This window comes from Xenopus laevis, chromosome 6L (assembly GCF_017654675.1).
Source record: "Xenopus laevis strain J_2021 chromosome 6L, Xenopus_laevis_v10.1, whole genome shotgun sequence".
Lineage (NCBI taxonomy): Eukaryota > Metazoa > Chordata > Amphibia > Anura > Pipidae > Xenopus > Xenopus laevis.
The window spans coordinates 14477249-14504343 of NC_054381.1; the positions used below are offsets into that span (position 1 = coordinate 14477249).

General features: G+C 40.2%; 1 protein-coding gene across 4 annotated transcripts in view; it reads left to right on the top strand.

Moving 5' to 3' along the window:
* Positions 1 to 27095, top strand: part of LOC108718466 (dipeptidyl aminopeptidase-like protein 6) — an 883060-nt gene that overhangs the window by 811219 nt on the left and 44746 nt on the right. For all 4 annotated transcript variants that reach the window (XM_041565794.1, XM_041565795.1, XM_041565793.1 and 1 more), the window contains exons 8-11: positions 9083 to 9203; positions 16770 to 16924; positions 19707 to 19804; positions 23144 to 23267. In XM_041565794.1, the coding sequence (XP_041421728.1) occupies positions 9083 to 9203; positions 16770 to 16924; positions 19707 to 19804; positions 23144 to 23267 (498 nt within the window). The remainder of the gene's footprint in view (positions 1 to 9082; positions 9204 to 16769; positions 16925 to 19706; positions 19805 to 23143; positions 23268 to 27095) is intronic.

Consider the following 27095-nt stretch of genomic DNA (forward strand, 5'->3'; position numbering starts at 1 on the left):
ATTTGGCCGTATAGTGTGTATGCTGTTTTGGTTAATCATCAATTAGGTAAATACTTGCTCGGATGATAACTGATAAGCATTTTTAGGTTGGTTCCTTCATTGTACCCCACCCCCCAAGTCACAGTAGATAAAATGGTCCCAATTCCAGAACTTTATTATCCTAAGAATAAAAAAGAGGACTTTTTCCATTCTTACTCTTGGACAAGACATACTCATAAAAAAAAAATATCTGACAGGTCTAATGCAGTAAAAGGCTGCTTCCCTCAGGCAATAACCTTTAAATGGATTGTGAGCGGGTCAGCACAAAATGAGCTCTGCTAAATGTGCTTTCTCTGAAACAAATTAAGCCCCTTGCTGGCAAAAAAGATCTGCAATGTTTTGCTGCACAAATCATTAGTAGAACTGATGGAGATGGAAAACAGGATTGCAATGAATTAATAAAAAAAAACAAAAAAGCCCTTGCCGCCATAAAACTGAAATGATAATTGACTTGTCTTCCTGTAACAGCCAAATTATTTATCAGGCCAATTGGGGATAATGTAGTTGGAGCCCTATAGCAGTTTTGCTGTAATGGAGGGCACCCGTGCCAAAATCCAACCTTCTGTTTACTGAAGCACAAATGCTGTTGTGCAGGTTGGGGCGAATTATGAATAGACCATAAGCCCTTGATATGATCCCCCTACCCCATTATGTAAGACACACAGGCTTATTAAAAGGGTTATAGGTTCATATAATACCCTACATGTCATATAATACCCTATATTGTATCGACAGGGCAGTATATACCATTTTAGTTGGGATCAAGTACAAGCTACTGTTTTATTATTACAGAGAAAAAGAAAATTATTGGATTATTTCGATAGAATGGAGTCTATGGGAGATGGCCATTCTGTAATTCTGGATTCAGGTTTCCTCGATTTTATCAAATTGTCGATACGAAAAAAAATTCAGATTATTGGGCGAAAATCCTGACGTTATCGGATTATCCAACGCAAATTACGACTTCAGGGACATCTGCCATTGACTTCTACATGACCTGTTTGAAACGGCGTATTTTCGGATTTGGATTTTTAGCAGCTTTGGGGTATAATACATTTTGAAAAATTTGAGGGTTTTTTTCCACTAAGAATTTGAGTTTTCCTCTTTAAAACCTTGACCAGATAAATGTGAGGTTTAATAAATGCCCCCCTATAGTATGTAAGTAAATAGTGCCCCTTTAATATAATAGATGTAGATTTGATTAACCTCCCCTTGGGTTATTTTGCCAAAACTATTATTCAGAAACATAAATATATTATTTGTTGTTATTTAAGGTATATTATAATAATCGTGATAACACAATTTCAGCAGGGAGGAGGCAGCAGTAGATAAGAAGCAACATATACAAATAACAGCAGCGTCTATTGGCAATATTCTGGATAAAAATGGATCTCACACTCTCTCTCTCTCTCTCTCTCTCTATTTTGCTCTACATTTTGCAATTACATGGCTTGCTGGAAGCAATAGCAGCCTATTATGAGTCTTTTTAACTGATTTCCTTAATTTTACTATTTGTATTAGCTATTCATTCAGACAGTATCCAATCAGCATGTGAAATAAAATGACATTTTAATTTCAGCGTTGAAATCCTGCATGTTGGAAGATGTTTGGTCTAGGAGGAGACAGAGCGGGTGGACATGGCGGTCAAATGGTGGTGAACCTGTTGTGATCTTGTAAATTTCCCCTCTATGATTGGGTTATAGTAATACAATGGCAGAAGATGGGTTACCACTTTCTACTTTCCAATGCAAATGTATAATAATGTTCTAGTTGCAAGAATGTCCCTACTTTGTATAATTGGTATCAATTCTTCTTGCAATTTATGAGTTTGGTTATGGTTTTAGCTTCATCTCATTATCCTCCCTTTCTCCTCGGGAAGCCCTTCTGCTAGTATGATGTTGTATGATTATAATCTATTTATAAGAAACCAACATGGGGGATGTTTGTTTTCAATGGAAAATAAGCAAAGTGTTGTTGAGTAAGAGGCCCGGCTTGACGAAGACCAGGCAAAGGACCAGCAGAAACAACCCCTTTCCCCCTATCATCCATGTGCATAAATGTGTTCCCTGAGTGCCAGTTCTGGGAGGTATTTCATTTGCTCTACAAATATGGTTCTGAATCCGCTGTACCTCACACAGTTCATTAAGCATCTCAGTCATCATTTGCATCCTAAACAACTTGGATGGAATCTCGGTGGACACCATCAGCATTCTGGCTCGCTGACCATTTTATTGGCAACCTTTAGATTTCATTTAAAAGGATCATTAATCTTCAAAGTCATTTTGTAAATATGATGTAACTGTTGGCACAACATTGGTCACCTTGCCAAAATGGTCAAGGTGTCAGCTAAATAATCTGCAGGCCGGGCTGAGCGAATGCCAGGGGACGGCTTACATTCATAAAAGATTATAATAAAAATGCAATAAAATCTGAATCAGCTGGTTTTGAAAATCCTTTTTAAGAAGATAATCTCTATCTAATGGAATTCATGGCACTTCTGGGATTTCCTTTAGCTCTCTCTAATATGGATGCACCAGAATCCATTATTTTAGGAGTCGGCTGAATTCGGAATCCTTTCTGAAAGATTTGGCCAAATACCGAACCGAATCCAAAACCTCATTTGCATATGCAAATTAGGGAAATGAGGGGGAAAGAGTAAAAAAGATTCAACAATTTTTGAATTCCTTGTTTGTGTAACGAAAAGTCACATGATTTTTTGGGTTCTGATTCAGTTCGGCCAGGCACTTGGATTCAGCCGAATTCTGCTGAAAAAGGCTGAATCTCTCAAACCAAAGCCTGGATTCAGTGTATCCCTACTATGTTTGGATATTCTGTGTCTGCAGTGCAAGTTCAGGGGTCTGATTTGGGGATCTGGACAATGTATGAATTCAGCACCCCCAGTAGTTTTAGTTAAATGCATGAAATAAAATTCTGTTTTTCACAAATTAAATTTGGGGAAGGATCCTTCTTTGATTTTGATTAATTGCTGTGGAATTTTTCATTCTGTGATTTGATTCGTAATCAGAATTGCACCCAAATTGTACCTATTTCTGGAGATTCACCCTCTAATATCTGATACAGGTATGGGATCTGTTAACCCAAAATTTACAGGATGACAGTCTCCTATAGACTCCATTATTTCGAAATAATCCAGATTTTTAAAAATGATTTCCATTTTATCTGTGATAATAAAACAGTACCTTGTACTTGATCCCATCTAATAAGCAAATGAAGCAAAACCAGCCTATTGGGTTTATTTAATGTTTAAGTGATTTTCTAGTAGACTTAAGGTATGGAGATCTAAATTATGAAAGGATCTGTTATCTGGAAAATCCCAGGTCCTGAGCATTCTGTATAACAGGTCCCATACCTGTATAGGCAATTTTTTATATACTGTAAATACAAATCATGGTGCGATTATGAATCAATTAGAATCAACGAATCAATTAGAGATGCACTTTTGTGCCCAAATCCCAAATCTTTCATGAAAGATTTGTTTGAATTCCAAACCGAATCAGCATTTTCAAATATGCATATTCAAATTATGGTAAGGAGATGCTACAAAAAAACTGTGCACAAAGAAAAAATATATTATTTTTCTTGTTTAGAGTCACATGATTTTAAGGATTCAGATTTGTTTTGGCCAGGCACTTGGATTTAGAGGAATCCTGCTGAAAAAAGGCCAAATTCTGGACAAATCCCAAAATAAATCTTGGATTTGGTGCATCCCTAGTAGGTTCCTTGTTGGCTAAAAAAGGTCATTGGTGAGGACTGGTACTAGCAAGAATTGTAATACTTGGTGTTCTGGGTCAATTTGTTTACTGTTAATTACGTTTAAGGGAGAACCAAACCCTTTATATTAAAATCCCCTTCCCTAGATAGACCCCCTCCCTGCTCCACCCAGCCTAGATGTAGGGTTACCCTCGGTAAATGCCCCTAACTCTTTACTTACCCCTCGTTGTAGATTCAGCACATCGGAGTTCACAGGTGCCATCGTCTTCTCTTCAGTAATCATCGTGAAGTAAGCGTCGTATCGGAGCATGCGCAATTGGAACAGTCTGCTGTTTTTTAACAAATGTAATCACGGAAATTACTGAAGTGCCTGAAGAAGACCCAAAGAGAAGGAGATGGCGCCCGTGAACTCTGATGCGCTAAATCTGCAACGAGGGGTAAGTAAAGAGTTAGGGGCATCTACCGAGGGTAACACCTAGGCTGGGGGGAGCAGGGGGGGGTCTATATAGAGTAAGGGGGTAGGGGATTTTAATATAAAGGGTTTGATTCTCCTTTAAAGCTTAAAGGTGGCAGTAGATCCAGGGGTCCCATTGTCAATATGACAATTTGCCCATGATCAGAGCTGGAGTCATACATTTCCCCTTATACTGTATGTTCTTTATAGTCTAAGCTACATTTTATCAACAGTGACCCAGCTATCCCCTATCTCCATGCTGGGACACCAGGACAATTGTTACTGCCACTCTACCCAAAGACCAGACCACTAGACCAGCCCAATTTTGGAACTGATTCAAGGCTAAAAGTGATATTTAGGGGGCTATTTACTAAACCTCAAATTTATCTAGTCGGGCTTTTTGTGGCAAAAACTGGAATTTTTAGTGGGAAAAAAACCTAGAAATTTGTTATAACCTGATGCTGCAAAAAGGCCGAATCTGAAAACCCACCATCTCAGACCTGTCGAGGTCCTGTATAAGTCAATGGGAGAGGCACCAATCTCAATTTGAAGATTTTATGATTTGCGCTTTTAACCCAAAAATCTGAAAAAATTATGTTTTTTGGACAAAAACACGAAAAAACAGCGATTTTTTTTTAATTTTTTTTTTTTTTATAATACATGATGGTAAATTCCGAGTTTAGTAAATAACCCCCTTAGAGTTGGCAAACGGCCCTTGTTATTTTATCATTCAGAATTGTCTCTTCTTCTGGATGCAGAATGACAAAAAAAAAGCTTCTTTTTTTAAATAAAAGTTTTTGAAGTTATAATAAAAACATCCAAAAACCTACATTAAAGCACGATTATATTTCCCAATGGTTACTGATTAAATATATCAGTGTAAATACAAGCAAACCAGAGCCTGCTTTCAGTGGAAAATAAATGTTTGTTTCTTGCATGCGCCATGATGAAATAAAGCAAATGTAAATTATTAAGTTGTTCTTTTTATATCCGTGGGCACATTTTCTCCTTGTGTTTACAAAAACCTATTTATCTTTATATCAGAAGTACCACAAATCAAAGAAACGGAATTATAGATTCCCTGCAAATGCAGAAATTGTTGTAAACTATATTCAAAGGCAAAAAAATAGGACATTTTTGTCGGAGAATAAATAAACCAAAACAGTATAAAATACAGCACAGGAAAACAGTTCTACGGGGGAAGAATGGCATCAACCCCCATGTTTATCACCCAGTCTTACCCCACTCTGAGGTCTATAGATATCAAGTTTAGTGATGGGCCAATTTGCGCCGTTTCGTTTCGTCGAAAAATTCACGAAATTCGCGAAACGGCAAAGAATTTGTGAAACGGTGCCGTCATCTAGTTTTTTATGCCTGCATCCATTTTTTATGCCGGCGTCTGTTTTTTGGGCAAAAATGCGCCGGCGTCCATTTTTTTGTTAAATTCGCGCCTAGCGAATAAATTCGCCCATCACTAATCAAGTTTTATTAGATCCTGGATAACGTCCATACTTGATACAACCCACTGGGAACACTGGAGGAAGCACCAGGCCAGGGTTCCAATAGGTGTAGTTGGGCATCATTCATCAGAAGAGGCAGGATGGGCACATTGGCAACCATGTGGAAGTGATGAACTTAGTTGGCCTCATAGAGGAGCACAGAGGGTCGTTGGAGAGTTCATATTAATTGCCCCGAATTTGGGGCGTTTCGCTGAAAAATTCCCGAAACGGCACCAGCGTCCTGTTTTTGACGCCGACGTACGTTTTTGACGCCGTCCAAAAAAATGGCCAGCGTCCTTTTTTGGTGAAATTGAAAAAAATGGATGCCGGTGTCCATTGTTTTTTAACGCCGGCGAATTTTCACGGCGGTTTTGCCGGCGAATCGCAGGAATTCACAGCGAATTTGCACCTGGCGAATAAATTCGCCCATCACTACTCCTAAGTGACTTCTAATACCTTTATATTTTACAAAATTGGGTACGTTTTAAAAGACACACGTTTCAGTGAGTCACGTGACAGAAATGACATCACTAAGCACAAATTATTACTGGTGATGACATCACCAAGTACCATTTATATAGTGAATAAAGTACCCCCTCTTGTAAAATATAAGGATATTATAAGTTACCGAGGAATTCCATGACCATATAAAAACACGAGGCCGAAGTCCGAGACTTCTAATATCCTGATATTTTGCAACAAGGGGTACTTTATTTATTATAATACACACGTTTCAGTGAGTCATGTGACAGAAATGACATCACTAAATTATAACCGATGACATCACTAAGCATTGTTTATAAGGATATAATTTACAGGATATTCATGGTTCTTATGTATTAAGGATAAGCTACTAGGGATGCACCGAATCCACTATTTTGGATTCGGCCGAACCCCCGAATGCTTCGTGAAAGATTCGACCAAATACCGAACCGAATCCGAACCCTAATTTGCATATGCAAATTAGGGGTTGGAAGGGGAAAACATTCCTTGTTTTGTGACAAAAAGTCACGCGATTTCCCTCCCCGCCCCTAATTTTATGGATTCGGTTCGGCCAGGCAGATGGACTCGGCCGAATCCTTTTGCAAAAGGCCAAATCCTGGCCGAATCCCGAACCGAATCCTGGATTCGGTGCATCCCTATAAGCTACAGGTTATTTGTGTATTATAGAGATAAATATGACCTTAATTAACCCATATTTGAGAACATTGAGATAAACAAAGATAACAAGCATATTTATTCAGCAGAATGGGGATTTATTGTGCTCTGTTTAATCTAATCATTCGAGATTTAATCCAGCATCTGGATAGATGCACTTTTTCTATTGAGGCAACATTATATTAAATAATGGAGAAACTAATATACAAATGAATGTATTAAATCATTACAATATTAAAAAAAATGTTGCCATTATAAAAATCTAAAAACTCTAGTAAATGGCCATATAAATAGTGTTTATGATGTATTTCTTAGTGTTTTTTATATATTTTACTTAAGAGTTCCTCACCCTAAAGCTTTTTTAAGGGAATTTTATTAAGCTTTACTCTAGTTTGGATTAATCTTTAAATCAATGACACTTCCCCTTTCCCCGAAAGGAAATGTAAACCCTCAAAACAAATTATTGTCAAATTGCTAAGCAAGTTAGACTTTTTTTTCTTGTCTTTGAGATATTAGCACCTCCTGCTCAATTTTTGATCTTTTTCTAGTTTCCAAGATATTAGCAAACTTAATATTAAACAACAGCTTCACCTCCTGGTCATTTTGGATTGTTCTAATTTTAGTTTTCAAGAAATTAGTTATTTTTAAACTGCTAATATAAAGGATATGAAAGAACACGGCTACCTGCTGGTGATTTTAGGTGACTCGTCTGAAAATTGATTCATTAAGGGGAAAAAATGTCTTGTGATGTGCTAATTAAACGAAGTTGGTGAGCAGAGAAGAGTCATCTGATGTTTGTCTGGTCAGTTCTAAGCAGAGCAACATCTCAAAACCTTTTTTCTCCCCACCAGGATAAGAATTTTCAGCGGACTGCAGCCAATCACCTGAAATCACCAGCAGGTGGTGCTGTTATTTCAAATTCGGTCCATAAGAAGTTTTAAAAACTGCTACTATATTGAATATAGGATTTTACATGAATGTTCAGCAAAGTACTCTGAGCAATTTTATATTAATTTGCTTTTTAGGCGTATATTTAGTGAATTCGCCAGGCAAAATTTTACGGGGAATTTCCACGTTTTGCCGCCGGCAAATAAATTCGCGAGATTGCCGAAAAAATTTGCCTGCTGATTTTCGCAGGCGACAATTCCAACCCCGGCAACAATTTTTGACGCTGGTGACAATTCTAGGCGCCCATTGGGGCAAATTCACTAAGATTCGTAGTTGCGCCAGGCGTAACTTCGCCGCACTTCGCCAGGCGTAGTTTTGCCAGCGCTCCGCACATTCACTAAAATCTGAACATGCGCTCAGGGGTAGCGTAAGGTTGCGAAGTTGCGCTAGCGTTGATTCGCTAAGCGAAGCGAAATTACGCTAGCAATGGTTAATTTGCATACAGCGCCAAATTCAAATTTCAATGGAGGAATACGTACAATCACTACAAATGCCTGGGAAACCTTCAAAACATCAAATAAATTTTTTTTTTTGCCCTACACATGTGCCCACTGTATAGTTAAGTTGCCATGAGTTAGGAAATGTAGGGGGGAAGGAGGGGAGCCCCAAAAAAAATTTCGATCTTTTTCAGCCTATCACCCATAATATAGAAAAAACGTCAGCGTTTTTTGGGACTTAGAAAAAATTTGAACTTTTTTTGAAGCAATCCCTATCTACTCTATTGCACTTCGCCTGGTCTGAGGTGGCGAAGGAAGTCTAGCGTAAAAGGTAGCGTTCGGTACAATGCGTGCGTTAGTGAATTTGCGTAGTTACGTCCGTTGCGCAAATTCGCCAGGCGTAAGGGTGCGAAGTAACACTAGCGAATTTACGCCAGCGTTCGTTAGTGAATTTGCGAAGTAACGAAAATGACCAACGCTAGCGAATTGACGCTAGCGTTAGGCGCTTCGGCGCATAGTGAATTTGCCCCATTGACTTTAACGGGCATCGGAATTGTCGCCGGCAAAGGAATTGTCGCCTGCGTCGAAATTTTCGCAAATTTTTCACCGTTTCGTGGGAAAATTCTCAAATTGTTTGGCGAAGTAAAACTGGAGAAATTCGCCCATCACTACGTATATTTCCTTAAAGGTCCTAAATAATGTCACATCAAGCCAATAAACGTGATTTATAGTGATTTATAGTTTATATCCTATTTACAACTGCTCTAGGATAGTCACAATGATATTAGTCAACTCTGCCAATTTTATTTCTGCAGATTTTCATTTTTGAAAACAACATCTACTATCAAATGAACGCCGAGAGCCGAGCGATCCGCCTGGTCTCCACTGGAAAGGAAGGGGTCATTTTCAATGGTCTGAGTGACTGGCTGTATGAAGGTAAGGGAGGGGGGGGATGAAGCTTCAGAGTGAATGTGAATGATAGCTGACATTTTACTGTAATAAAACCCTGCATTAAGGCTTCGCGCTAGAGCATTAAAAGTGTGGAGGTCCTTCAGCCCTCAATATCGCTGTGCTCTGAAATGTGGCAAAAGGGCAGCCATCGCATTTTTGTGACAGATCTTTGTGTCTTGTTCTGTAAATTGCCTTTGCAGTCAGCCTTCCAATAGGTATGTATCACTCTGCTCTGTCTTGAACATAAATAGCACTTTCAGATTTTTAGATCTATAGAGCGACATATGAAGCGTCGCCAATGTGATTTTTTTTTTGCTGTAAAATTGACATAAGGCGCAGAGTGGCGATGTATCAGCAGCTTGTAAATCCTCTCGTTGCTCTTCACGTCCATTTTTTTTATTGTTGGCATAAGGAAAAGAAGAACAGGAAGATGGAAAATATTTCCGCCAATGACATTAGAATAGATTTGGTGTATATGGAATCTCTCTCTCTCTGTTGTTTCTGATTTTAGTGGAACAGAAGAAGGTACTTACTATAAATGCGAAGCATCAGCAGCATAAAGAGGCCGTGTAAACACTGATTTAGGAATTTAATTTAATGGTCACAATAGGAGAAGCAAATACAACACTGAAAGCAAAGGGGTGTCTGTAATATATATAGATTTCTAGCTCTGCATTGTTCTACCTTGTTAGAGAAGCTTCTTTCCACTCTGCTACAACTGTTAGCTGTGAGCTTAAATAAGGACACAGAGGGCTATGTGCTAATAGACACAGTGGGAAAGAGGTTCCTGCCCCGTAGAGCTTACAGTCTAAGTGGGTGGAAATACAGCCACAAATTGGAGGGAGGGGGGTGCACAAGGTAAAGGCATTGTCCAATAGGTTCCATGACTAGACTAATGATACATTGGATAGCATTAAGAAGGGATTCCCCCTCTGAGGCACATTGGAGTGACTTCAAATGGGTTGTTTTGCCTTCCTCTGGATCAACCAGCAGTTCGGCAGGTTATATATAAACTAAATGTAGCCTTTAGTGCCATTGTGATATCAACCTTGTATTATAGTTCTGTCTCTTCTGTGTGTACAACGTGTCTAATAGTTCTCTATCTCTTGTCATAATACTGTTCCGTCATTGTGTAAATATGTGCAACACATCTGGGGAGCATACATCCTTCATATCCAGATGTGGCTGTTAGTGATGGGCGAATCTATTCTCCAGGCGCGAATTCCAGCGATTCACCGCCCGGCGAATAAATTTGCAAAACCACCGCGAAAAATCAACAGCGTCAAAAAAAATGGATGCTGGTGCCGTTTCATGATTTTTTTGCCGTTTAGCAAATTTCTAGGGAAATTCACGAATTTTTTGGTGAAACGCACCAAATTCGCCCATCACTAGTGGCTGTACATTTTTGGAATGCCAGTGTTCTCCAAGCTCTATCCCATAGTGGTGTAATGGGTGCCAGTAGCACATAGGTCTAGTCCTCTGTTAAAGTCATGCAGATTTGTGGGGAATGGGCAGTTGCATTGTCTCATTTAATAGTTATGGTTTAACACCTTGAATAGAGGCTTTGGATGGAGAACTTGGGGAGGGAGAGGGGACATTTAAATGATAGGGTCTAGTCTGGCAGAACCTGCTCCACTGAACCATGGTTTTACTACAGAGATCCACTACCTGACCCACAGTTAGCTTCCCTACATTCCAATCATTCCATTCCTGCCCCTTGTAACCCAGTGATGTCACAATATTTGTGGTGTCATTTCATGAGGTGGCCAGACTGAAAATAATCTTTTAACAAATAACCCTTGACCCCCTGAATGCTTGGGTAATCAAAGTTTTCCACTTAAAACTCAACTTGGTGCATAAATAATAGATCATACACAAACAATATAAGTGCATGGTGGGTTTGGAAATAATCCAACTCCCCATGAAGGTGGCCATGGACCTCCTGAATTCTTGCGCAATCAATGCTTTCCACTTAAAACCCATAGGTACCCAACCTGGTGCAAAACTAATACAACATACACAAACAATTTACGTGCGTGGTGGGTTTGGAAATACTTTTCAGTTATTCACACTTTAATATGTAGACTATATTTACTGATGCTTAGAGGTCAGTTGTAATTTTGATTTGACATATTATATAGGTTGGCTTTTGTGTTGCTTCATTTATGTGTGTTGCTCATTGTCCTGTGAGTGTAGTTATTTTTGATCTTGGATATCACTCTTATGAGTATTTTGGTTGTGTGCATCTTTGGTTGTGTTGTGCACATATACATCATCATCATCATTTATTTATATAGCGCTGTCAAGATACGCAGTGCTTTACTGCAGTTATAGCAAACAGGGAATAAATGGTGGATAACAAACAAGGATTACAGAATACAATGGGGTTAGAAGGGCCTAGAGATTAGAGTTTACAAACTAAAGGTTATGGTACAATTGAGACATTAGGATTATGTAAACACTTTGTCATTAGATAAAACAACAGGTTATTCCTGTTTGTTCTAGAATGCAACATATTTAAACATGGAGATTTGTTTTATGGGAGAAAGGAGATACAATGGGTCATACTCTGAATAAAGTATCAGGTTTGTGAGTATATAGGTGATTAAGCATTAATACCAGCAGAGAAGAGGAAATGCTGGTGTAGACAAAAGGCTTTTCTAGGATTAAAGCAATTCCAAGAATCAATAATTTTGGAGCTTTCTCAAACAGTAAAGGGATTGGATGCTAGGAACGTGTCACTGGGTTTGCAGCTGTCACAATATGCTTCTAACCTACGAGAGAATGTCTTAAAATCATACGTTACCAGTTCCTCAATTGCCTCAATTTCAAAACATGCCCTTTATTATCTACTAGAATAAAATAAAACTTGTTAAGGGGTATATAAAAGAAGACAGGGTGGAACATGCACTCCCATTATATGTCCACTTCGAGGTGATTGGGCTGATCCCTGGCGTCCAACGATCGGATCATAACAAAGGGTAAATGGGCGGTCGGATCGTGGGGCCGCATCAACAAACAGACGCGGCCGCGATCCGATAGGATTTTTAGTCCTGTCGGATCGACATATGGCCGATTTTCAGCCAGATATTGATTGGAGAAGCCCGTCGGAGGGCCCCATACTGTCGGCCCGTGTATGGGCACCTTTAGTTGGCCAGCTAGGCTGGATCCTTTTTCCCAGAGGGGAGGGGGAGTAGTTCCCCAGAGGTTATAAAAAGGCATTTTGCCATGTGTTCTGTCTCTTTCCAGTGCACCCATTGGAAGTAGGGGGTTGCTGCTAGGGCCTGAATTGGAGGTAGGCCTCAGTAAGTGAGTGTCAGGTCAGAAACTGTAATAGGTCACTATATGAGTGACAGGTAGGTTCAGGAAAGTTAGTGAGCAGCTAAGGCTTTGTGAAGGGTAACAAGTCTGCCTGGTTAGGGACTTAGGTGGTCAAGCTCAGAGATAGAGAGATCTTAGGAGCGTGAGACCAGCTCTGAGATTCACCTTCAATGGGGATTGTGCACCAAAGGCAGGAAAGGTGTCAAAGTATCAGTGAGTAATAAAATTGTGTGTAAATGACCTGCTGCCACTACTTGCTTCCTGAAGTGTACCATCTGAGAATACATCTTGAATCTGTGACTGACTATTTAGAAGTCTACTATCAGTTCAATACATGTTCTGCTGTTTTAAAGAACCACTGGTGCCCAAAGTTTATTTGATTAAGATTGAATACTGTGTGCTTATACCAATTGGTGATCCCTTCCTCCATACCATAAGCAGGGGACCTACCTGAGGATAAAGAGTCTAATTATATCGTACCTACCGGGAGTTGCTGGGAGTTGGACCCCTTGCCCAGATACCGAAATCAGTGGATAAGAACCCAAGGAAAAGGTTTAGGAAGACCCTGACCCATCCACCTGTTACACTAGGTTTTGAAACTACACTAGGTGTAAGGGGCCAAGACTACAGCAGAAAGGCCCAGATCTTTCAACAGGGACAATGTTCCTCTAATTGTGCATCTGTTTAATATCAGAAAATGGAAAACTGCATTGGAAAAGAATATTGCTTTAGAAAAAATAATTTCCAAGGGCAACCAAGGCTGCATTGAACTCTTTAAGCCACATAAAATAAAAAACAAGTGTTTTGTATTGAAAGCTTCTAATCCCTTAATGTCAAGCTAAAATGGCAGCGACGGCAACATCCCTTGAGTGCTGCTCTAGTGATCGTCATTTCAAGGCAGTTCTCTTCATCATAAAACAGCGTGACAGGATATTAAACACAACAGCAACATGAATGCAGCAAATGGAGAGCGGTCTCTTGGGTTACTTAACCTTTCCTGAGCCGCTCGCAGAATTCCCAGTGACTGATGGCTGTGGCACCAGTAATTGCTTCACTGGGTGTTCTGGTTGCTGTTACATGAAGATAAAGTGAAGCTGACACGTGTACCATTGTGATATATTCCATTTCTAACAGCCGGTTTAGACATAGATTGAATTTGGATAAGGGATGCACCGAATCCAGTATTTTCGGATCGGTCATAATACCCCCTACCAAAGATTCAGCCAAATACAGAAATGAATCAAAAAATTTAATTTGTACATTTAATTCTGAACAAAATGAATAAATTGCATCATCTGGGAATTAAAAATGTTTTTTTTTCATTTGTGTCAGAGTATCACGTGATTTCTAAGGGGTAATTTATGAAGAACTTGGGCAGGAACCCCTGATATACAAGTTAGGGAATGGGCAACACCTACATGCTTTCCCTCTCCCATCTGTCATGAATACAGCACTGAGGAACGCAGGTAGAGCTGTATTCATGGGGTGGCCACATGCATTTGGGCTGGAAGTGCAAATATATGGCCGACTTTGAACTTTGTTCCCTTTCTTCCATTTTGTAAATGACCCATAAAGGGTTCTGATTTGGATTTGTTGAATGCTAAGGATTTTGCCAAAAAAGTTAAAAGTGCTGGGATTCGGCCCAATCCCAAACCTGGATTCTGTAAACACTGCGATGTGTCTTCTAGTAAAGTGAAGTGCAGGCCCAGGGTCCAAGGTTAATGATTATATTCACAGTGGGTTTCTAACAGATTGCCTTCTCCCCTGCAGAACAGTCCTTCAGTTGTCCCTTATACTTATACTTCTAATTCTAACCAAGTCCCACCTTACATCTATTCTTAACTTTATGTCCAGAAAATCTCCAAACTGAAACTTTAACTTCTATCCCATAACCTCCCCCCTCGCATCTAGACTTACTTGTCTTCCTATGGAATTCATCATAACCCAACAGCAGACATTTCCCTGCCCAGAAGTTCCTTCAAAACAAACCCCTCAAACTTCTACAGTACAGTCTAACTACTTACCTCTTCATTCCAACCATTTTCCTTGCAAAAAAAACTCTTGCAATGCACAAAAGAAACTTCTTATCTTGGTGACCCTACCTGACCCGTCTATAATCTAATTTAGTACTGGCAACTTAATGTCTCCTCACTTCTGTATCCATTATGAATCTTCTCATTCCATTACATTCTTATTGCTTGTCCCTCATTATATCCACGGTAAGCTCTTGTGGACAGAAACCTCGTTGCTTTTCGTTTTCAGATCACATTGGCCCTTTAATGACCTGGCAAAGCATTTTACTGATGCCCGTCACTTCATTTTGTGCAGAAATATGCTACTGCCATCTACTGGTCATACATATTAGGTTCCAGAAGCAAATACACAACCACATATAATACTCAAGTTACATATCATTAAATCCATCGCTAGTTTTATCAAGATTCCAAAGATGTTTTTTTTGAGGGTTCAGCTGAAGTGGACACTGAAAACAAAAATAAAAAAAATAAAATTAGTGCCAAATAACAAAATTAATATTTTGAATCACCTTTTGGTGTTAAAGTTTCAAATCGTAGCTGCACATTTTATTATTCTGTCTCCAATTCTGCCTGAATTTGAAATATGTCGTAACACTTGAAACCTGGCTGTGATACTGTGAGCGTCAATTTTAATAATGCGTGAATATTTGGTCCAAATGCATTAAAGTCAATGGGCGTACAATTAATTTTGACATGCGTCAATTTTTATGCGCTGCAGATTTTTTACCGGCGAATTGTCGCTGTCATTTCGTGAATTAATTCGCTTGCGGCAAAACACAGAAATTTGTGGTGAATTCGTGTCTGGCGAATTTATTCGCCCATCACTAATGTACAGTGAGAAGAGGGAACCCTGGAATAAAAGGGCAAGTAAAGTGATATATAGGTTACAGGGACTCTGCAGATGTCCTCCTCACCCCAAACTGCACCACCCACTCTCCCAGCACAGTCCTATCCCTGACAATAAAGATTTGCAGCTCTGGGGTCCTAGGTCTGATTTGCTACCAACTAGCGATGGGCGAATCTGTCCCGTTCCGATTCGCAGACAAATTCGCGAAACGGCAAAAAAATTTGCGAAACTGCAAAAAATTTGCAAAACGCATTGAAGTCAATGGACGTCAAAACAATTTTTATGTGCGCGACTATTTTGTTCAAATGCATTAAAGTCAATGCTGCAGTTTTGCGAATTTATTTGAGGGTGGCGAAACGAGAAAATTCACCGCGAATCCATGACTGACGAATAAATTCGCCCATCACTACTACCAACAGGTGTTGTGTATGTAACTCACCCATACACAATGCTTGTTCCCTCCGGGTACTCCAGTTCCCTCCCACACCCCAAATACAAACAGGCAGGTTCATTGGCTCCTAATTAAAATGTCCCTGCCAATGTGATAGGGACCTATAAAGGGTGATAAAGGTTTTTTTGATGTTAAATGAACTTGACATTAATATGAATATTTATATATAACATCATGCCACTAAAATCACCAGTTGTGTTTATATGTACACGACTCGCATACTGAATATTTCACATTTTACTCTTGAAATGTTTCTGGAAGTGGAAAACTTAAAACTGGTTTATTAGCACCACCTTGTGGCACATCTTATGATTTTTACATCAAATAAAAAAACTACTGATAACATGGGAACAAATCTTTTTTTGTAGCTTCTATCTGCTTTGTTGCACTGAGGCTTCTTTATCCTGCAGTGCTGTAAATTATTAGTTATTTTTGCTATGAGCATTCACTCAGTTGTGTCATATCTCATTCAGTAAAGGTACTTGGTTCGAAAGGAGCTCCTTCCTTATTGTCCGAAATTGTGCTTTGCTTACTGCTGTTGTGGTCATCAATGGCCCCCTAGTTTCTACTGGGATGGATCCTGAGTGTCAGTACTATATCATTACTGAATAATACTTGAATGTATAAGGATTGTCCAACCTCCAGCTGTTACTGAACTACAACCAGGGCAATTTAGAAGGAAGGGCAGAATGGCTTTTTACAGTATACATCTTTATGACAGTTGAGGGATGTTTACAGTATACATCATCTTTACAAGATTGTCCCTGACCACAGCACCAAGCACCCCATAAATCATGTTGTAATTCCACAACAGCTGGACTTTCCCAGGTTGGCTGCCTCTAGATGAGATGCACATTCCTCCACAATAATACAGATTATGATGTTTCTCTTTTCAGAGGAAGTCCTAAAGACTCACATTGCTCATTGGTGGTCTCCAGATGGCGCCAGGCTCGCATACTCCACGATCAATGATACCAAAGTGCCCACTATGGAGATTCCATTATACACTGGATCCCTCTACCCTACAGTGAAGACCTACCATTACCCTAAGGTAACAGACATACGTGTTTCTACCTCCATCATCTTCATCAGTACGAGCAGAGCTCCTGGACTTAAGCAAAAATAAGAAATACATCCTGATATTAGATGATTTGGTGATATAGAATAACAAGTACCTTGATGATAGAGTTAACAGCCAACCAGTGGGCTGCAGATAATTCACGCTCATCTGTTAAAACATCTCATTAGTTACTAGCCCTAGTACAAGCTTTACAGCTTTTATTACATATCCCTTGTTACTCAGCCAGGTCACTCCAGATCCAGGCCTTTAAGGGCAGTGATCACAGTGATCCCCAGAGTCGGACTGGCTTGTCAGAGGCCCACTGGGGCTTCCACCATAGGGGCCCCAACTCCCCCTTTGGGCCCCCCGCCTATGCAGCAACCCCCCTACAGACTCCCAGTCTCAATCATAACCCTCAGGGGGCAGTGCAGACTGAAAACAAATGCAGGTCTGGGCTGGCCCAGTCCCCCTGGTGATCCCCAACCAGTGTCTCATGACCCCCTAGGCCGGGTATTGCTTACAGCATCTTTAAAGCAGATGCTTATTTTTTAATTAAAGGCTTGGAGGCAAGTTTTATTTGCATAAAAAACAGATGTACTGCCAAACAGAGTCTCTTGTAGGCTTCCAGTCCACATAGGGGCTACCAATAGCCAATCGCCAATAGCCTTTATTTGGCACCACCCAGGAAAAAATGTCATGCTTGTCTTGCTCGCTTAAAAATGTTGGGGACCCCTAGCTTAACAGGACATATATTACATCATCAATTAAATTCATTCAGAATGGATGAACTGAAACTAGAAGAATGCCTGGTGGTCCAGAAGACCTAGGCTGAAAACACTGTAGGTGACTTGGTCCTCTGGGACACCAGGCATTCTTCTAGACAATGGAACTCTTGCCAATAACAACAAGCTCCTTCTGTCCAAGGTACAAATATTGTCATTAAACCAGACCTCTTGTGGTCAACCACCAGACTATTTCATTGATCCCTATAGGCCCTATATATTCCGCCATCAATATATAGAGCACAGTGTTGGTTAAAGGCAAGGTAGCAGGGAATTCTTAAATTCTTAAATATCACTTGAGGGGATAATTACATAATTAAATACCCTATGCCTTTCCTACTGTGATATAATCGAGGTTCCGCAGCCTCATTATCATAAAATATACTCCTTCCCGGTCCTAATCTCATGTTAACAGTGTTGCATCCCTATGTTACATTAATGACATACACTTCTTGGTTGTATATTGTTTAGCAATGAGATAAAGTAGAGTTCTTACATTAAGCTAATGAGGAACGCAATGTCATTAGCATGTTAGAGATCTAAAGAGCCTACATGAGCTTAATTAGAAACACTTTAGTTGATTATCGTTATAGCCATGTGGAGGTTTGATTGCTTCTTCTTTGGCACCGTGTACTGTTTGTATTTATTATGATGCCGTGTGTGTGTGTGTGTGTGGGGCCTACAAATATGAAGACACATTATTGGGAACAGCACTTGTGTCCACCTTGTAAGGTTTAAGCCTTATCCCATGTGGAAAGCTCTTAGATTGGAGGCCACTCCTACACGTCATCACATTTTAAGCCTCAGATTATTGAAGGGTATGTGTCTTCAAAGCTATAATTAGTGATGGGCGAATTTATTTGCCAGACGTGAATTTGCGGCGAATTTGCGCTATTCGCCACCAGCAAATAAATTTGTGAAACGCCCGCGGTAATTCAGCCATCGGCGTCAAAAGCGGATGCCGGCGTCAAAAAAACAGACGCCTGCATCAAAAACGGACGCCGGCATCAAAAACGAGGCGCAAATTCGCCTATCACTAGCTATAATACTGAATGACTGATAAACGCCAGCACCACCCCTGTTCTGGGGGCTCATTAATAAACAATGGGCAAATGTTCACCTGGGCAGTAACCCATAGCAACTAGTAATGGGTGAATTTGTCCTGTTTCACTTTGCCAAAAAATTCACAAAGTTTTGACGCTGGGTGTCTGGGTGTCTGAATAATAGGCTGGTTTTGTCTCCAATAATGATTAATTATAGTTTATTTTGGATCAAGTACAAGCCACTGTTTTATTATTACAGAGAAAAATGATTTTAAATCATAATTTAAAATTATTTGGATAAAATGGAGTCTATTGAAGACGGCCTTTCCCTAATTCAGAGCTTTCTTTATGAGGGATTCCTGGATAATGGATCCCATACCTGTAGCGGCTCAACAGCTCCAATGCTACTATGATGAAGTTGCATCACATGTAGCTTGATAGTCATTACCATGTTTTTAATCTGGACAGTTTGGTGAAGCTCTTCCTACTTTTGCCTGATGTCATATTATGAAGTAAGAATTCCAGTTATAAAGCCATATAAACTCCCCAAAGTATGGGAGGGGTGCAGGTGTACTCACCCTGAACTATCTGCATGGAAAGCATAATTAATAGAAGGCCCCCCACATTCCAGATCTAAACAAATTATTAATTAATTATTGACATTTCTGGGAAGATATAAATTTCAGCTGGTAGATAAGTCTTCTCATCATTTCAAATGTGGTCTGATAAGTTATTATTTTGCATTATTTAATATACATTTCCCCAAGAGACCTCTATGATGCTGGTGACTGCTGTAGGTCTCTAACCCCTAAACCCGCCCTGCAGGATAGTTTTCCGTGCATCCCGATACCGTTAATGAATTTTATACATAACTACATTAACATGGTGACCCTAGTTAGTTCTAGAGGTTAAACACTAATGGACAAACGTGGGATTTTATATTTACAGGCTGGTTGTGAAAACCCTGTCGTCGCCCTGCACGTCGTTAACTTGAACGGACCTCTTCACCATGTGGAAATGACGCCGCCCGATGATCAAAGAATGAGGTACAGTAGACTGAAGGCCGGGCACTTCATAAAGAATATGTTGCTTTCATTTATTTTCCTACTTAGATCAAAGGCCGGAACATGAAACGTGTTGGATGAAATAATAATGTGTCCCTGTCAAATATATGTTGGGTTGCCAAATGTTATTAGGTGGTTTCTGCAGGAGATGAAATCCCTGATTTGTAGAAAGGGGCAAGGTTGGTTATCAGCAGCACTAAAATCAAATGTCTTTATTTGCTTGGTATCCTAATGGCACAAGATGAGGACGAAGATGAGGACGTTTCTATTTTTATTGCTTAGTTAGGAATATCACTAAATATAAGTCCATAAGGATTTCGCCGGTTGAACTGGCATTTGTAGGTTTAGGTTTTCATTTATACAGGGACAGAACTAGGGTTAGACAGAAAGGCACATGTCGATGAGCATTTCCCTAGAATCTCCCCGCTAAATGATGTCTAGCTGTGGGGGGCCCTGGCACATGAGTCACTTGGGGGGTTCACAGGAGTCTGGATGGAGGCCAGTTTGCATGTGGGGGTGGGGCAATTAGTGTTTCTTACCATGAACCCTTCCCTGTAGGTCCAGTACTGCATTTATACTCAATGGGTATAGAATGCCAACTTTAAGGTTCAGGTGACAGTCATACACTGCTTCTCTAAAGATAGCCATGAATTGCCTAAGGGCTTTTACTTCTAATGTTCAAGACCCAAGGAACAATCGATTGTCTCAAAGGTAACCAAGAGGACACCAATGGTCAGTGATAAAAACACATGAAGAGTTCTTACCCTTTATTTATACAAAGACCTATTCAAAGCATGGGATTCACTTTTTGGGATAAAGAGCATAATGCAAGACACTAAGGGGTGACCCTTAATATTTATGCACAGAGCACTGCTTTCTGGAGTCTGGCTATGTACCTCGCACTGGGTGCAGGACTCTGAGCTGCGAAACAGAGATTAGAGACCCATGACAATTCATTAAGGCTGGACGTGCTGAAACATGATGGCACTTTGCACCCTGCATTCCATATTATAAATGACCGCATCTGTTGCCCCTAGTGGTCACACGTAGCTAAAATTATTGGCAATGGCAATTTCTGTGCAGATTTCTGAGATATGCCACACAATATAAAATGATTTATATGAAATTTTCAGCTAAGAAAAAGGTTCTTTGTATATTGTACACTCTTACATTATTATATGTATTTAAGCCGAGGATGGAAAACTGACCTAATTATTTTGTACCGTGTGGATTCTGCTGAAATTATTGTTAGCTGATCTTAGAATACAATTACGCTTTCCCATGCTAAATAAAGTTAAGTCTCTCACTGGTTATTTTGGGTGGCCTTTTGAGTCAGGAAATAAACACAAGTAGAGGCTGATGCAACTTTAGCTGTGACATTTAGGGCTTGCTGCACCTAGAGGAACCTTTTAAAATAAAGAATCAAGCAAGAGAAAGTCACTCAAGCTTACTTAATTTACCTCCATACCCCTTACAAAGAGAGAACTGCCAATGAGTGTCATCCGAGACCCCAGAAACAGTTGTGTTTAGTTTGCCATTGGTGCTTCTGCTTGGACCATGCAGAGACCGCTTTACCAACATAATCCATCAGCATCTTACAGCCGATTAATGAACTGTTTGAGAGGTTGGATTTTTGTCATTGACAGAGAGTTGAATTCAAGTTCACAAGTGACTTCCCAAAGTTAAGTCAGTCTGCATACAGCATACAGCAGGCCCACTGCCTTTCTATAACTGTTAGCATAGCTGAGTTCTCAATGGTTGAAAAGACATTTAGGAAGATCACATTGGGTAGCTAAAGTTGCTTGTGTGACCCTTGCTACTAGCTCAAACAAGGAAAGAGAAAGATTAATAGATTTACGGTTTTTACAAGATGAAAACACTGAGCACAGAAATTGCCAGTAGCTTTGAAATTGTCGACTGAGCAGCCCTTGTTTCATTTTGTAGATCAGCTCTTCAGACTCTTGTTAGAGTCTATGGTTTTATTCCTGGTAGCACTATCTACAGATGCTGCATGAGATGCAACGGATCTGTATTTAGCACTTGCAGTTGATTTATGAATACAGTAAAATTAATAATTTGCAATAAAATGTTTCCATCTGATTCTCTTTCCAACCGCCCCCCCCAACCAATCATCCGGCTACAATACATATATTTAGCAATTCAATAAGTCATTCTTTGGGTGATATTGATTACACTGTAAATATTTTAAGTCAATTAATCACTCTCTGTTGGCTCGAGGGGACCTTTCCATTGTGAAACTACTATAGATTATTGGAGCAAATGTAGGTGGGCACACATACATAGACTTGGTTGGGTTACCTATTGCAGCCTTAGTGTCTGATCACCATCTTACATCTGTGTAGCTCCACTTGTTTGGGCCATAGAGGATCAATCCTATTAGGCTTCATTGGCTGTCAGTGTGGGTGGATAATATCCAACTGATTGGTACTGGTTGTCAGCAGGTTGACCACACCTGCTCTTATCTTCTGTTCAAGGACCTTAAAAAAACCACTGGTGATACCTGTATCCAAGAGGACAATAGGTCAGACTGATAATCTCACCCAAAGCCAAAAATTGAATCAACACGTTGTCTAATTCTGGGCAGTGTCATTCTCTGGCTACTAAAGCAAGCTCTATAGTTAGTATAGATATGGGTATATAGAATTTATTTGAAAGTAGGGAGGGGTGTATGTATGGATGCTGGGTTTTCATTTGGAGGGGTTGAACTTGATGGACTTTGTCTCTTTTCAACCCAATTTAACTATGTAACTATGTTTAACTATGTAACACACTTGACTTGTGCATTAAATATTTGATCCACTTATACAAGCTTGATTTAATCATATTTACTTGGTGTCACCAATAATAGGGCTTATGGGAGTACACAGGGAGAAACCTAAAAAGCCCAAGTTGAACTTTGGTCACTCAGAATAAGAATAGTTAAATTGTTTCATCACTTGGCAGATACCTTTCAGTTGGAGTCTAATTCACTTATAGCAGCCACATTTGGCCTTTTTTTGTAGCTACTTGGGTTTTACCAAGATTTAAGCATGGGGTCAACACCCTCCCTAGGCCTAACATAACTCCAAGTCTAGCCAGAAGCCGTAATGACCAAGAGAAGCACTAAGAATAAATCTATGTTAGCTGTATCTAGGCTGAGGTCTCTTGGTGAATAAGATAAGCCAAGAGGGAAACATTGGGAATATTCATTGGTCAGGTCAAGCAGCAGGCAAGATGGAAACAGAAACAGGCACAAGCCAGAACTTGTCAGGAAGAGGTGCATAGCCAGTGTTAACTCCAATCCATTTTTCTGTTTAATAGAGAACACTACTTAACCATGGTGAAATGGGCAACAAGTACCAAAGTGGCGGTAAACTGGTTAAACAGGGAGCAGAATATTTCCATCCTGACCCTTTGTGATGCTACGACAGGGATCTGCACCAAGGTAAGGCACTTCTTGGCCACAACCCTTCCTTAAAGCAGGTCCATGAACCATGTTATTTTTAAGAGCTTGTGGTTTTGACCAAAACTGAGGAGCCAGGTCACCCTTCAACCAAGAAATCTATGGGTAAAATGTAAACATTTGGGGCCACACATTTTCCCAACACCAGGATCTTGGATTCTAATTGGACATACTTAATTTTTGGGTATACCCACCCACTGGCTAGGCATAAATGGGCAGATATATCCAAAAAATTATGTCCATACAAGATACACAGCATGTGAAATGTAAAGAACAGAACATATCAATCTGTTTCAGGTCTAGTTACCTATAGCAACCAATAAATAAATAAATACTACAGCATGTACTTGCTAATTGGTTGCTAGGGATATTAGTGCAACTGTCACTTATTCTTACGGGGGGGGGGCATTTTATCCCAGTTTGAGTTCCTTTCAATAGAGATGCTCCTTAGTATAGCATAAAGCTAATGAAACAACCCACCCCCACTCTGTAGATATACCTATAACAGTTTTTACTACTAAACTCATTTATACATCAATAAACCAATATTTAAGACACCTGCAAACTTGTTTCCATCTGACTTCATGACAAAGCAGTTTTTTTACTGCTCGCTATAGGATACAGTATCCCCGTTAGCAAGTGTCAGGGAAATCTCTCCGTATACTGTACTCGCACGCCTGCCGGGGAGAATGCACCATCAGCAAGTCCTTGCACCATTTGCATGTAAATGAGGTGAATGTAAGAATAGCTCATTAATGTGTATTCCAGAGCCGGGATCTCAAACACGTGGTCTGCCATCTGTTGTAGCATTCACCTTCCAGCAATCAAGCAATCAATAATGCAAGAGTCTGAAAGACTAAAAATCTGTATATATATATATATATATCTCACATATGACAATATGCAGTTGCAAGTAGATGCAGTTTCAAGGAGTAGGGGTGGTATTAAATGTGTATGAGATAGAAGGGGGCAGGACTGGGGCTTAAAGGCCATTTATTCCATGACTAGGGGTATGTGTATGTACAGAATATATGTACATGAGTTTATAGAAATAAGCTGTGCCAAAATGGTACATACATTATAAGAATCATTTCCTTTGTGAATTTTGCACCCATAGGAAATTATCAAAGGAGAAAAAAGTGAATAATACTGTACCACTCAAAAGTGCAGAGGGGCAGAACCTCCATGTTTGGCTTGTATCACTTCCAGCCCCTGTCTCTCCGGCAGTCTCTCCAAAGCATGTACATTGGGAGCCAAAATCACATCGATTCCAGTCAGAGTCAAATTGGGTTGGCCGGGGCCCTCTAGAAAATCTGAGGAAAGGGCCCACCTCCAGCGCACCTACCTGTCACCCCCCTTCACCACCGTTGCCCAACAATGATTAATGCCGCTGTAGTTTCCTTTTGCCGTTCCATGGGGGCTCAACAGCACCAGGCCCCACCGCATACCTCCCAACACTTGAAAATTGGAAAATGCCAATTGACTCAAATGACTCGTTTCACAAACATTTGCAGAGTTTTGTGAATTTTTCAGAGAAGCGAAATGGGGCCTGTTTCACTTAACACTAATTGCTAAACATGGTGGCTGCCAAGTCTGCTCCCCAAATCAGCTTCTGTGCTCAGGCAGAGGGGATCAGAGACGATCAGAGGGGATCAGAGGGGATCAGAGGGATCCTGTGCTGCATTAATGGCGTTACGTCTTCTTGCACCAACACCAACTGGGCTCCAGCTGCTTTCTTATAACCACTTTGTTCCAAAACATAGAATCCCTTTGTACCCTACAATGGAAGAAACGCTCATAGAATAAATCTAGCAGAGGAGCTGTAGTATTATATAACATAGTAACATAGTAAATTAGGTTGAAAAAAAGACACACATCCATCAAGTTCAACCTTTTAAGTCTTAAGTTAAAGAAAAAAAAACATTTGAAGCCTCTCCAATTTGTCTCAGGGGGGGGAACAAATTCCTTCCTGACTCCAAGATGGCAATCGGACTAGTCCCTGGATCAGGGCTGGAAATAGGGGAAGGCAGAAGAGGCACATGCCTAGGGCACAATAAAGTGGGGGTGCTAAGCATGTACCTCTTCTTTTGCCTTCCCCTGGTTTGGACCCTTCTTCCCCTGCCGGCACTTCTTGGCGCAGTCTTCTAAGAGTGCTCCCACCAACCAAGCATCGTAACATTGGGGGGCCTGCACATTTGGGCATGTGCATTTGCACATGTGCCCAGGAGGGGCCACAGTGGCCAGCCAAATTGCCTTTGGAACCTGTCCGGCTTGGACTAGACCTAGATCAACTTGTACTATGAGCTATCTCCCATATCCCTGTATTCCCTCACTTGCTAAACACCATCCAACCCCTTCTTAAAGCTATCTAATGTATCGGCCTGTACCACTGATTCAGGTAGACAATTCAACATCTTCACAGTTGCATCTCTCACATGTAAATACTGCATGGAACTGCTGCTCTCACACTACATACATGTGACATGTATACAGGAAAACCCACTTGCACTCATATTTACACTGGCTACTTACAGTCTCCCAAGTGCAATTCCTCAATATACCCCTTTTTAATTTTCAACACCTTTAGGTTTTTAACACTACTAAACACATAATTCACATGCAACAGATTTACTAAGGGTCGAAGTGAATTTGAGGGAATTTTCGAAGTTAAAAAATGCGAAATTCAAAATAATTTTTTGGATACTTCGACCATCGAATAGGATAATCGAAGTACTGTCTCTTTAAAAAAAACTTCGACTTCAATACTTCGCCAACTTAAACCTGCCGAAGTGCTGTGTTAGCCTATGTGGACCTGCCAGAGCATATTTCAAAGTTTTTGGGTAGCAAAGGAAAATTGTACGATCTTACGATAAAATCGTTCGAATCGTACAATTCGAAGTACGATTGTACGATCGGACTACGATCGGAATACAATCGTGCGATGAATAAAATCCTCCGACTTCGAATGACGGATGATTCTATTCGATGGTCGAATTTCGAAGTATTTTCCACTTCGAAATTCGACCCTTGATAAATCTGCCCCTTAGATCACATGCAACACTGGCTTAGCAGCTCCCACACTCGCTGTGCAGTCAGACTTATTGAGGTTGATATATGAACAGCAGCAGTAGCAAATAGTGATGGGCGTATCAATTTGTCAGGCGCGAATTCGCGGCGAATTTACACATTTTCACACAGGCGAATAAATTCGCAAAACTCCAGAGAAAATTTGCTGGCGAATTTCGGCTAAAATTTGTGAAAAATTTTAACGCGCGTCAGAAAAGTCGCTCGCTAGCACGATCACTAGCAGCAATGTACTCATGGGGCAAACACAGGTCTCTTCTTTCTAAAAGTAGTGCAGTTCTGCAACCTTCTGGGCACAAGGCAATGTGTATTAAACATTGTAGACCCTGACGTTCCCATTATATTTTTTCATATTTTTAGTCTTCCCATTGAAACCTATTCTGTCAGTCTAAACAGAAGAGGGCGCTCAAGCACCTAAATATATACAGAATAAAAAGATACTGCACACTTCTGTTTGGAGTGATAATGCTTTATATAACACAAGGGGGCCCATTTACTTAGCTCGAGTGAAGGAATAGAATAAAAAATACTTCAAATTTAGAATGTTTTTTTTGGCTACTTCGACCATCAAATTGGCTTCTTCGACCTTCAACTACAACTTTGACTTTGAATCGAACGATTCAAACTAAAAATTGTTCGACTATTCGACCATTCGATAGTCGAAGTACTATCTCTTTAAAAAAAAAACTTCGACCCCCGACTTCGCCACCTAAAACCTACCGAAGT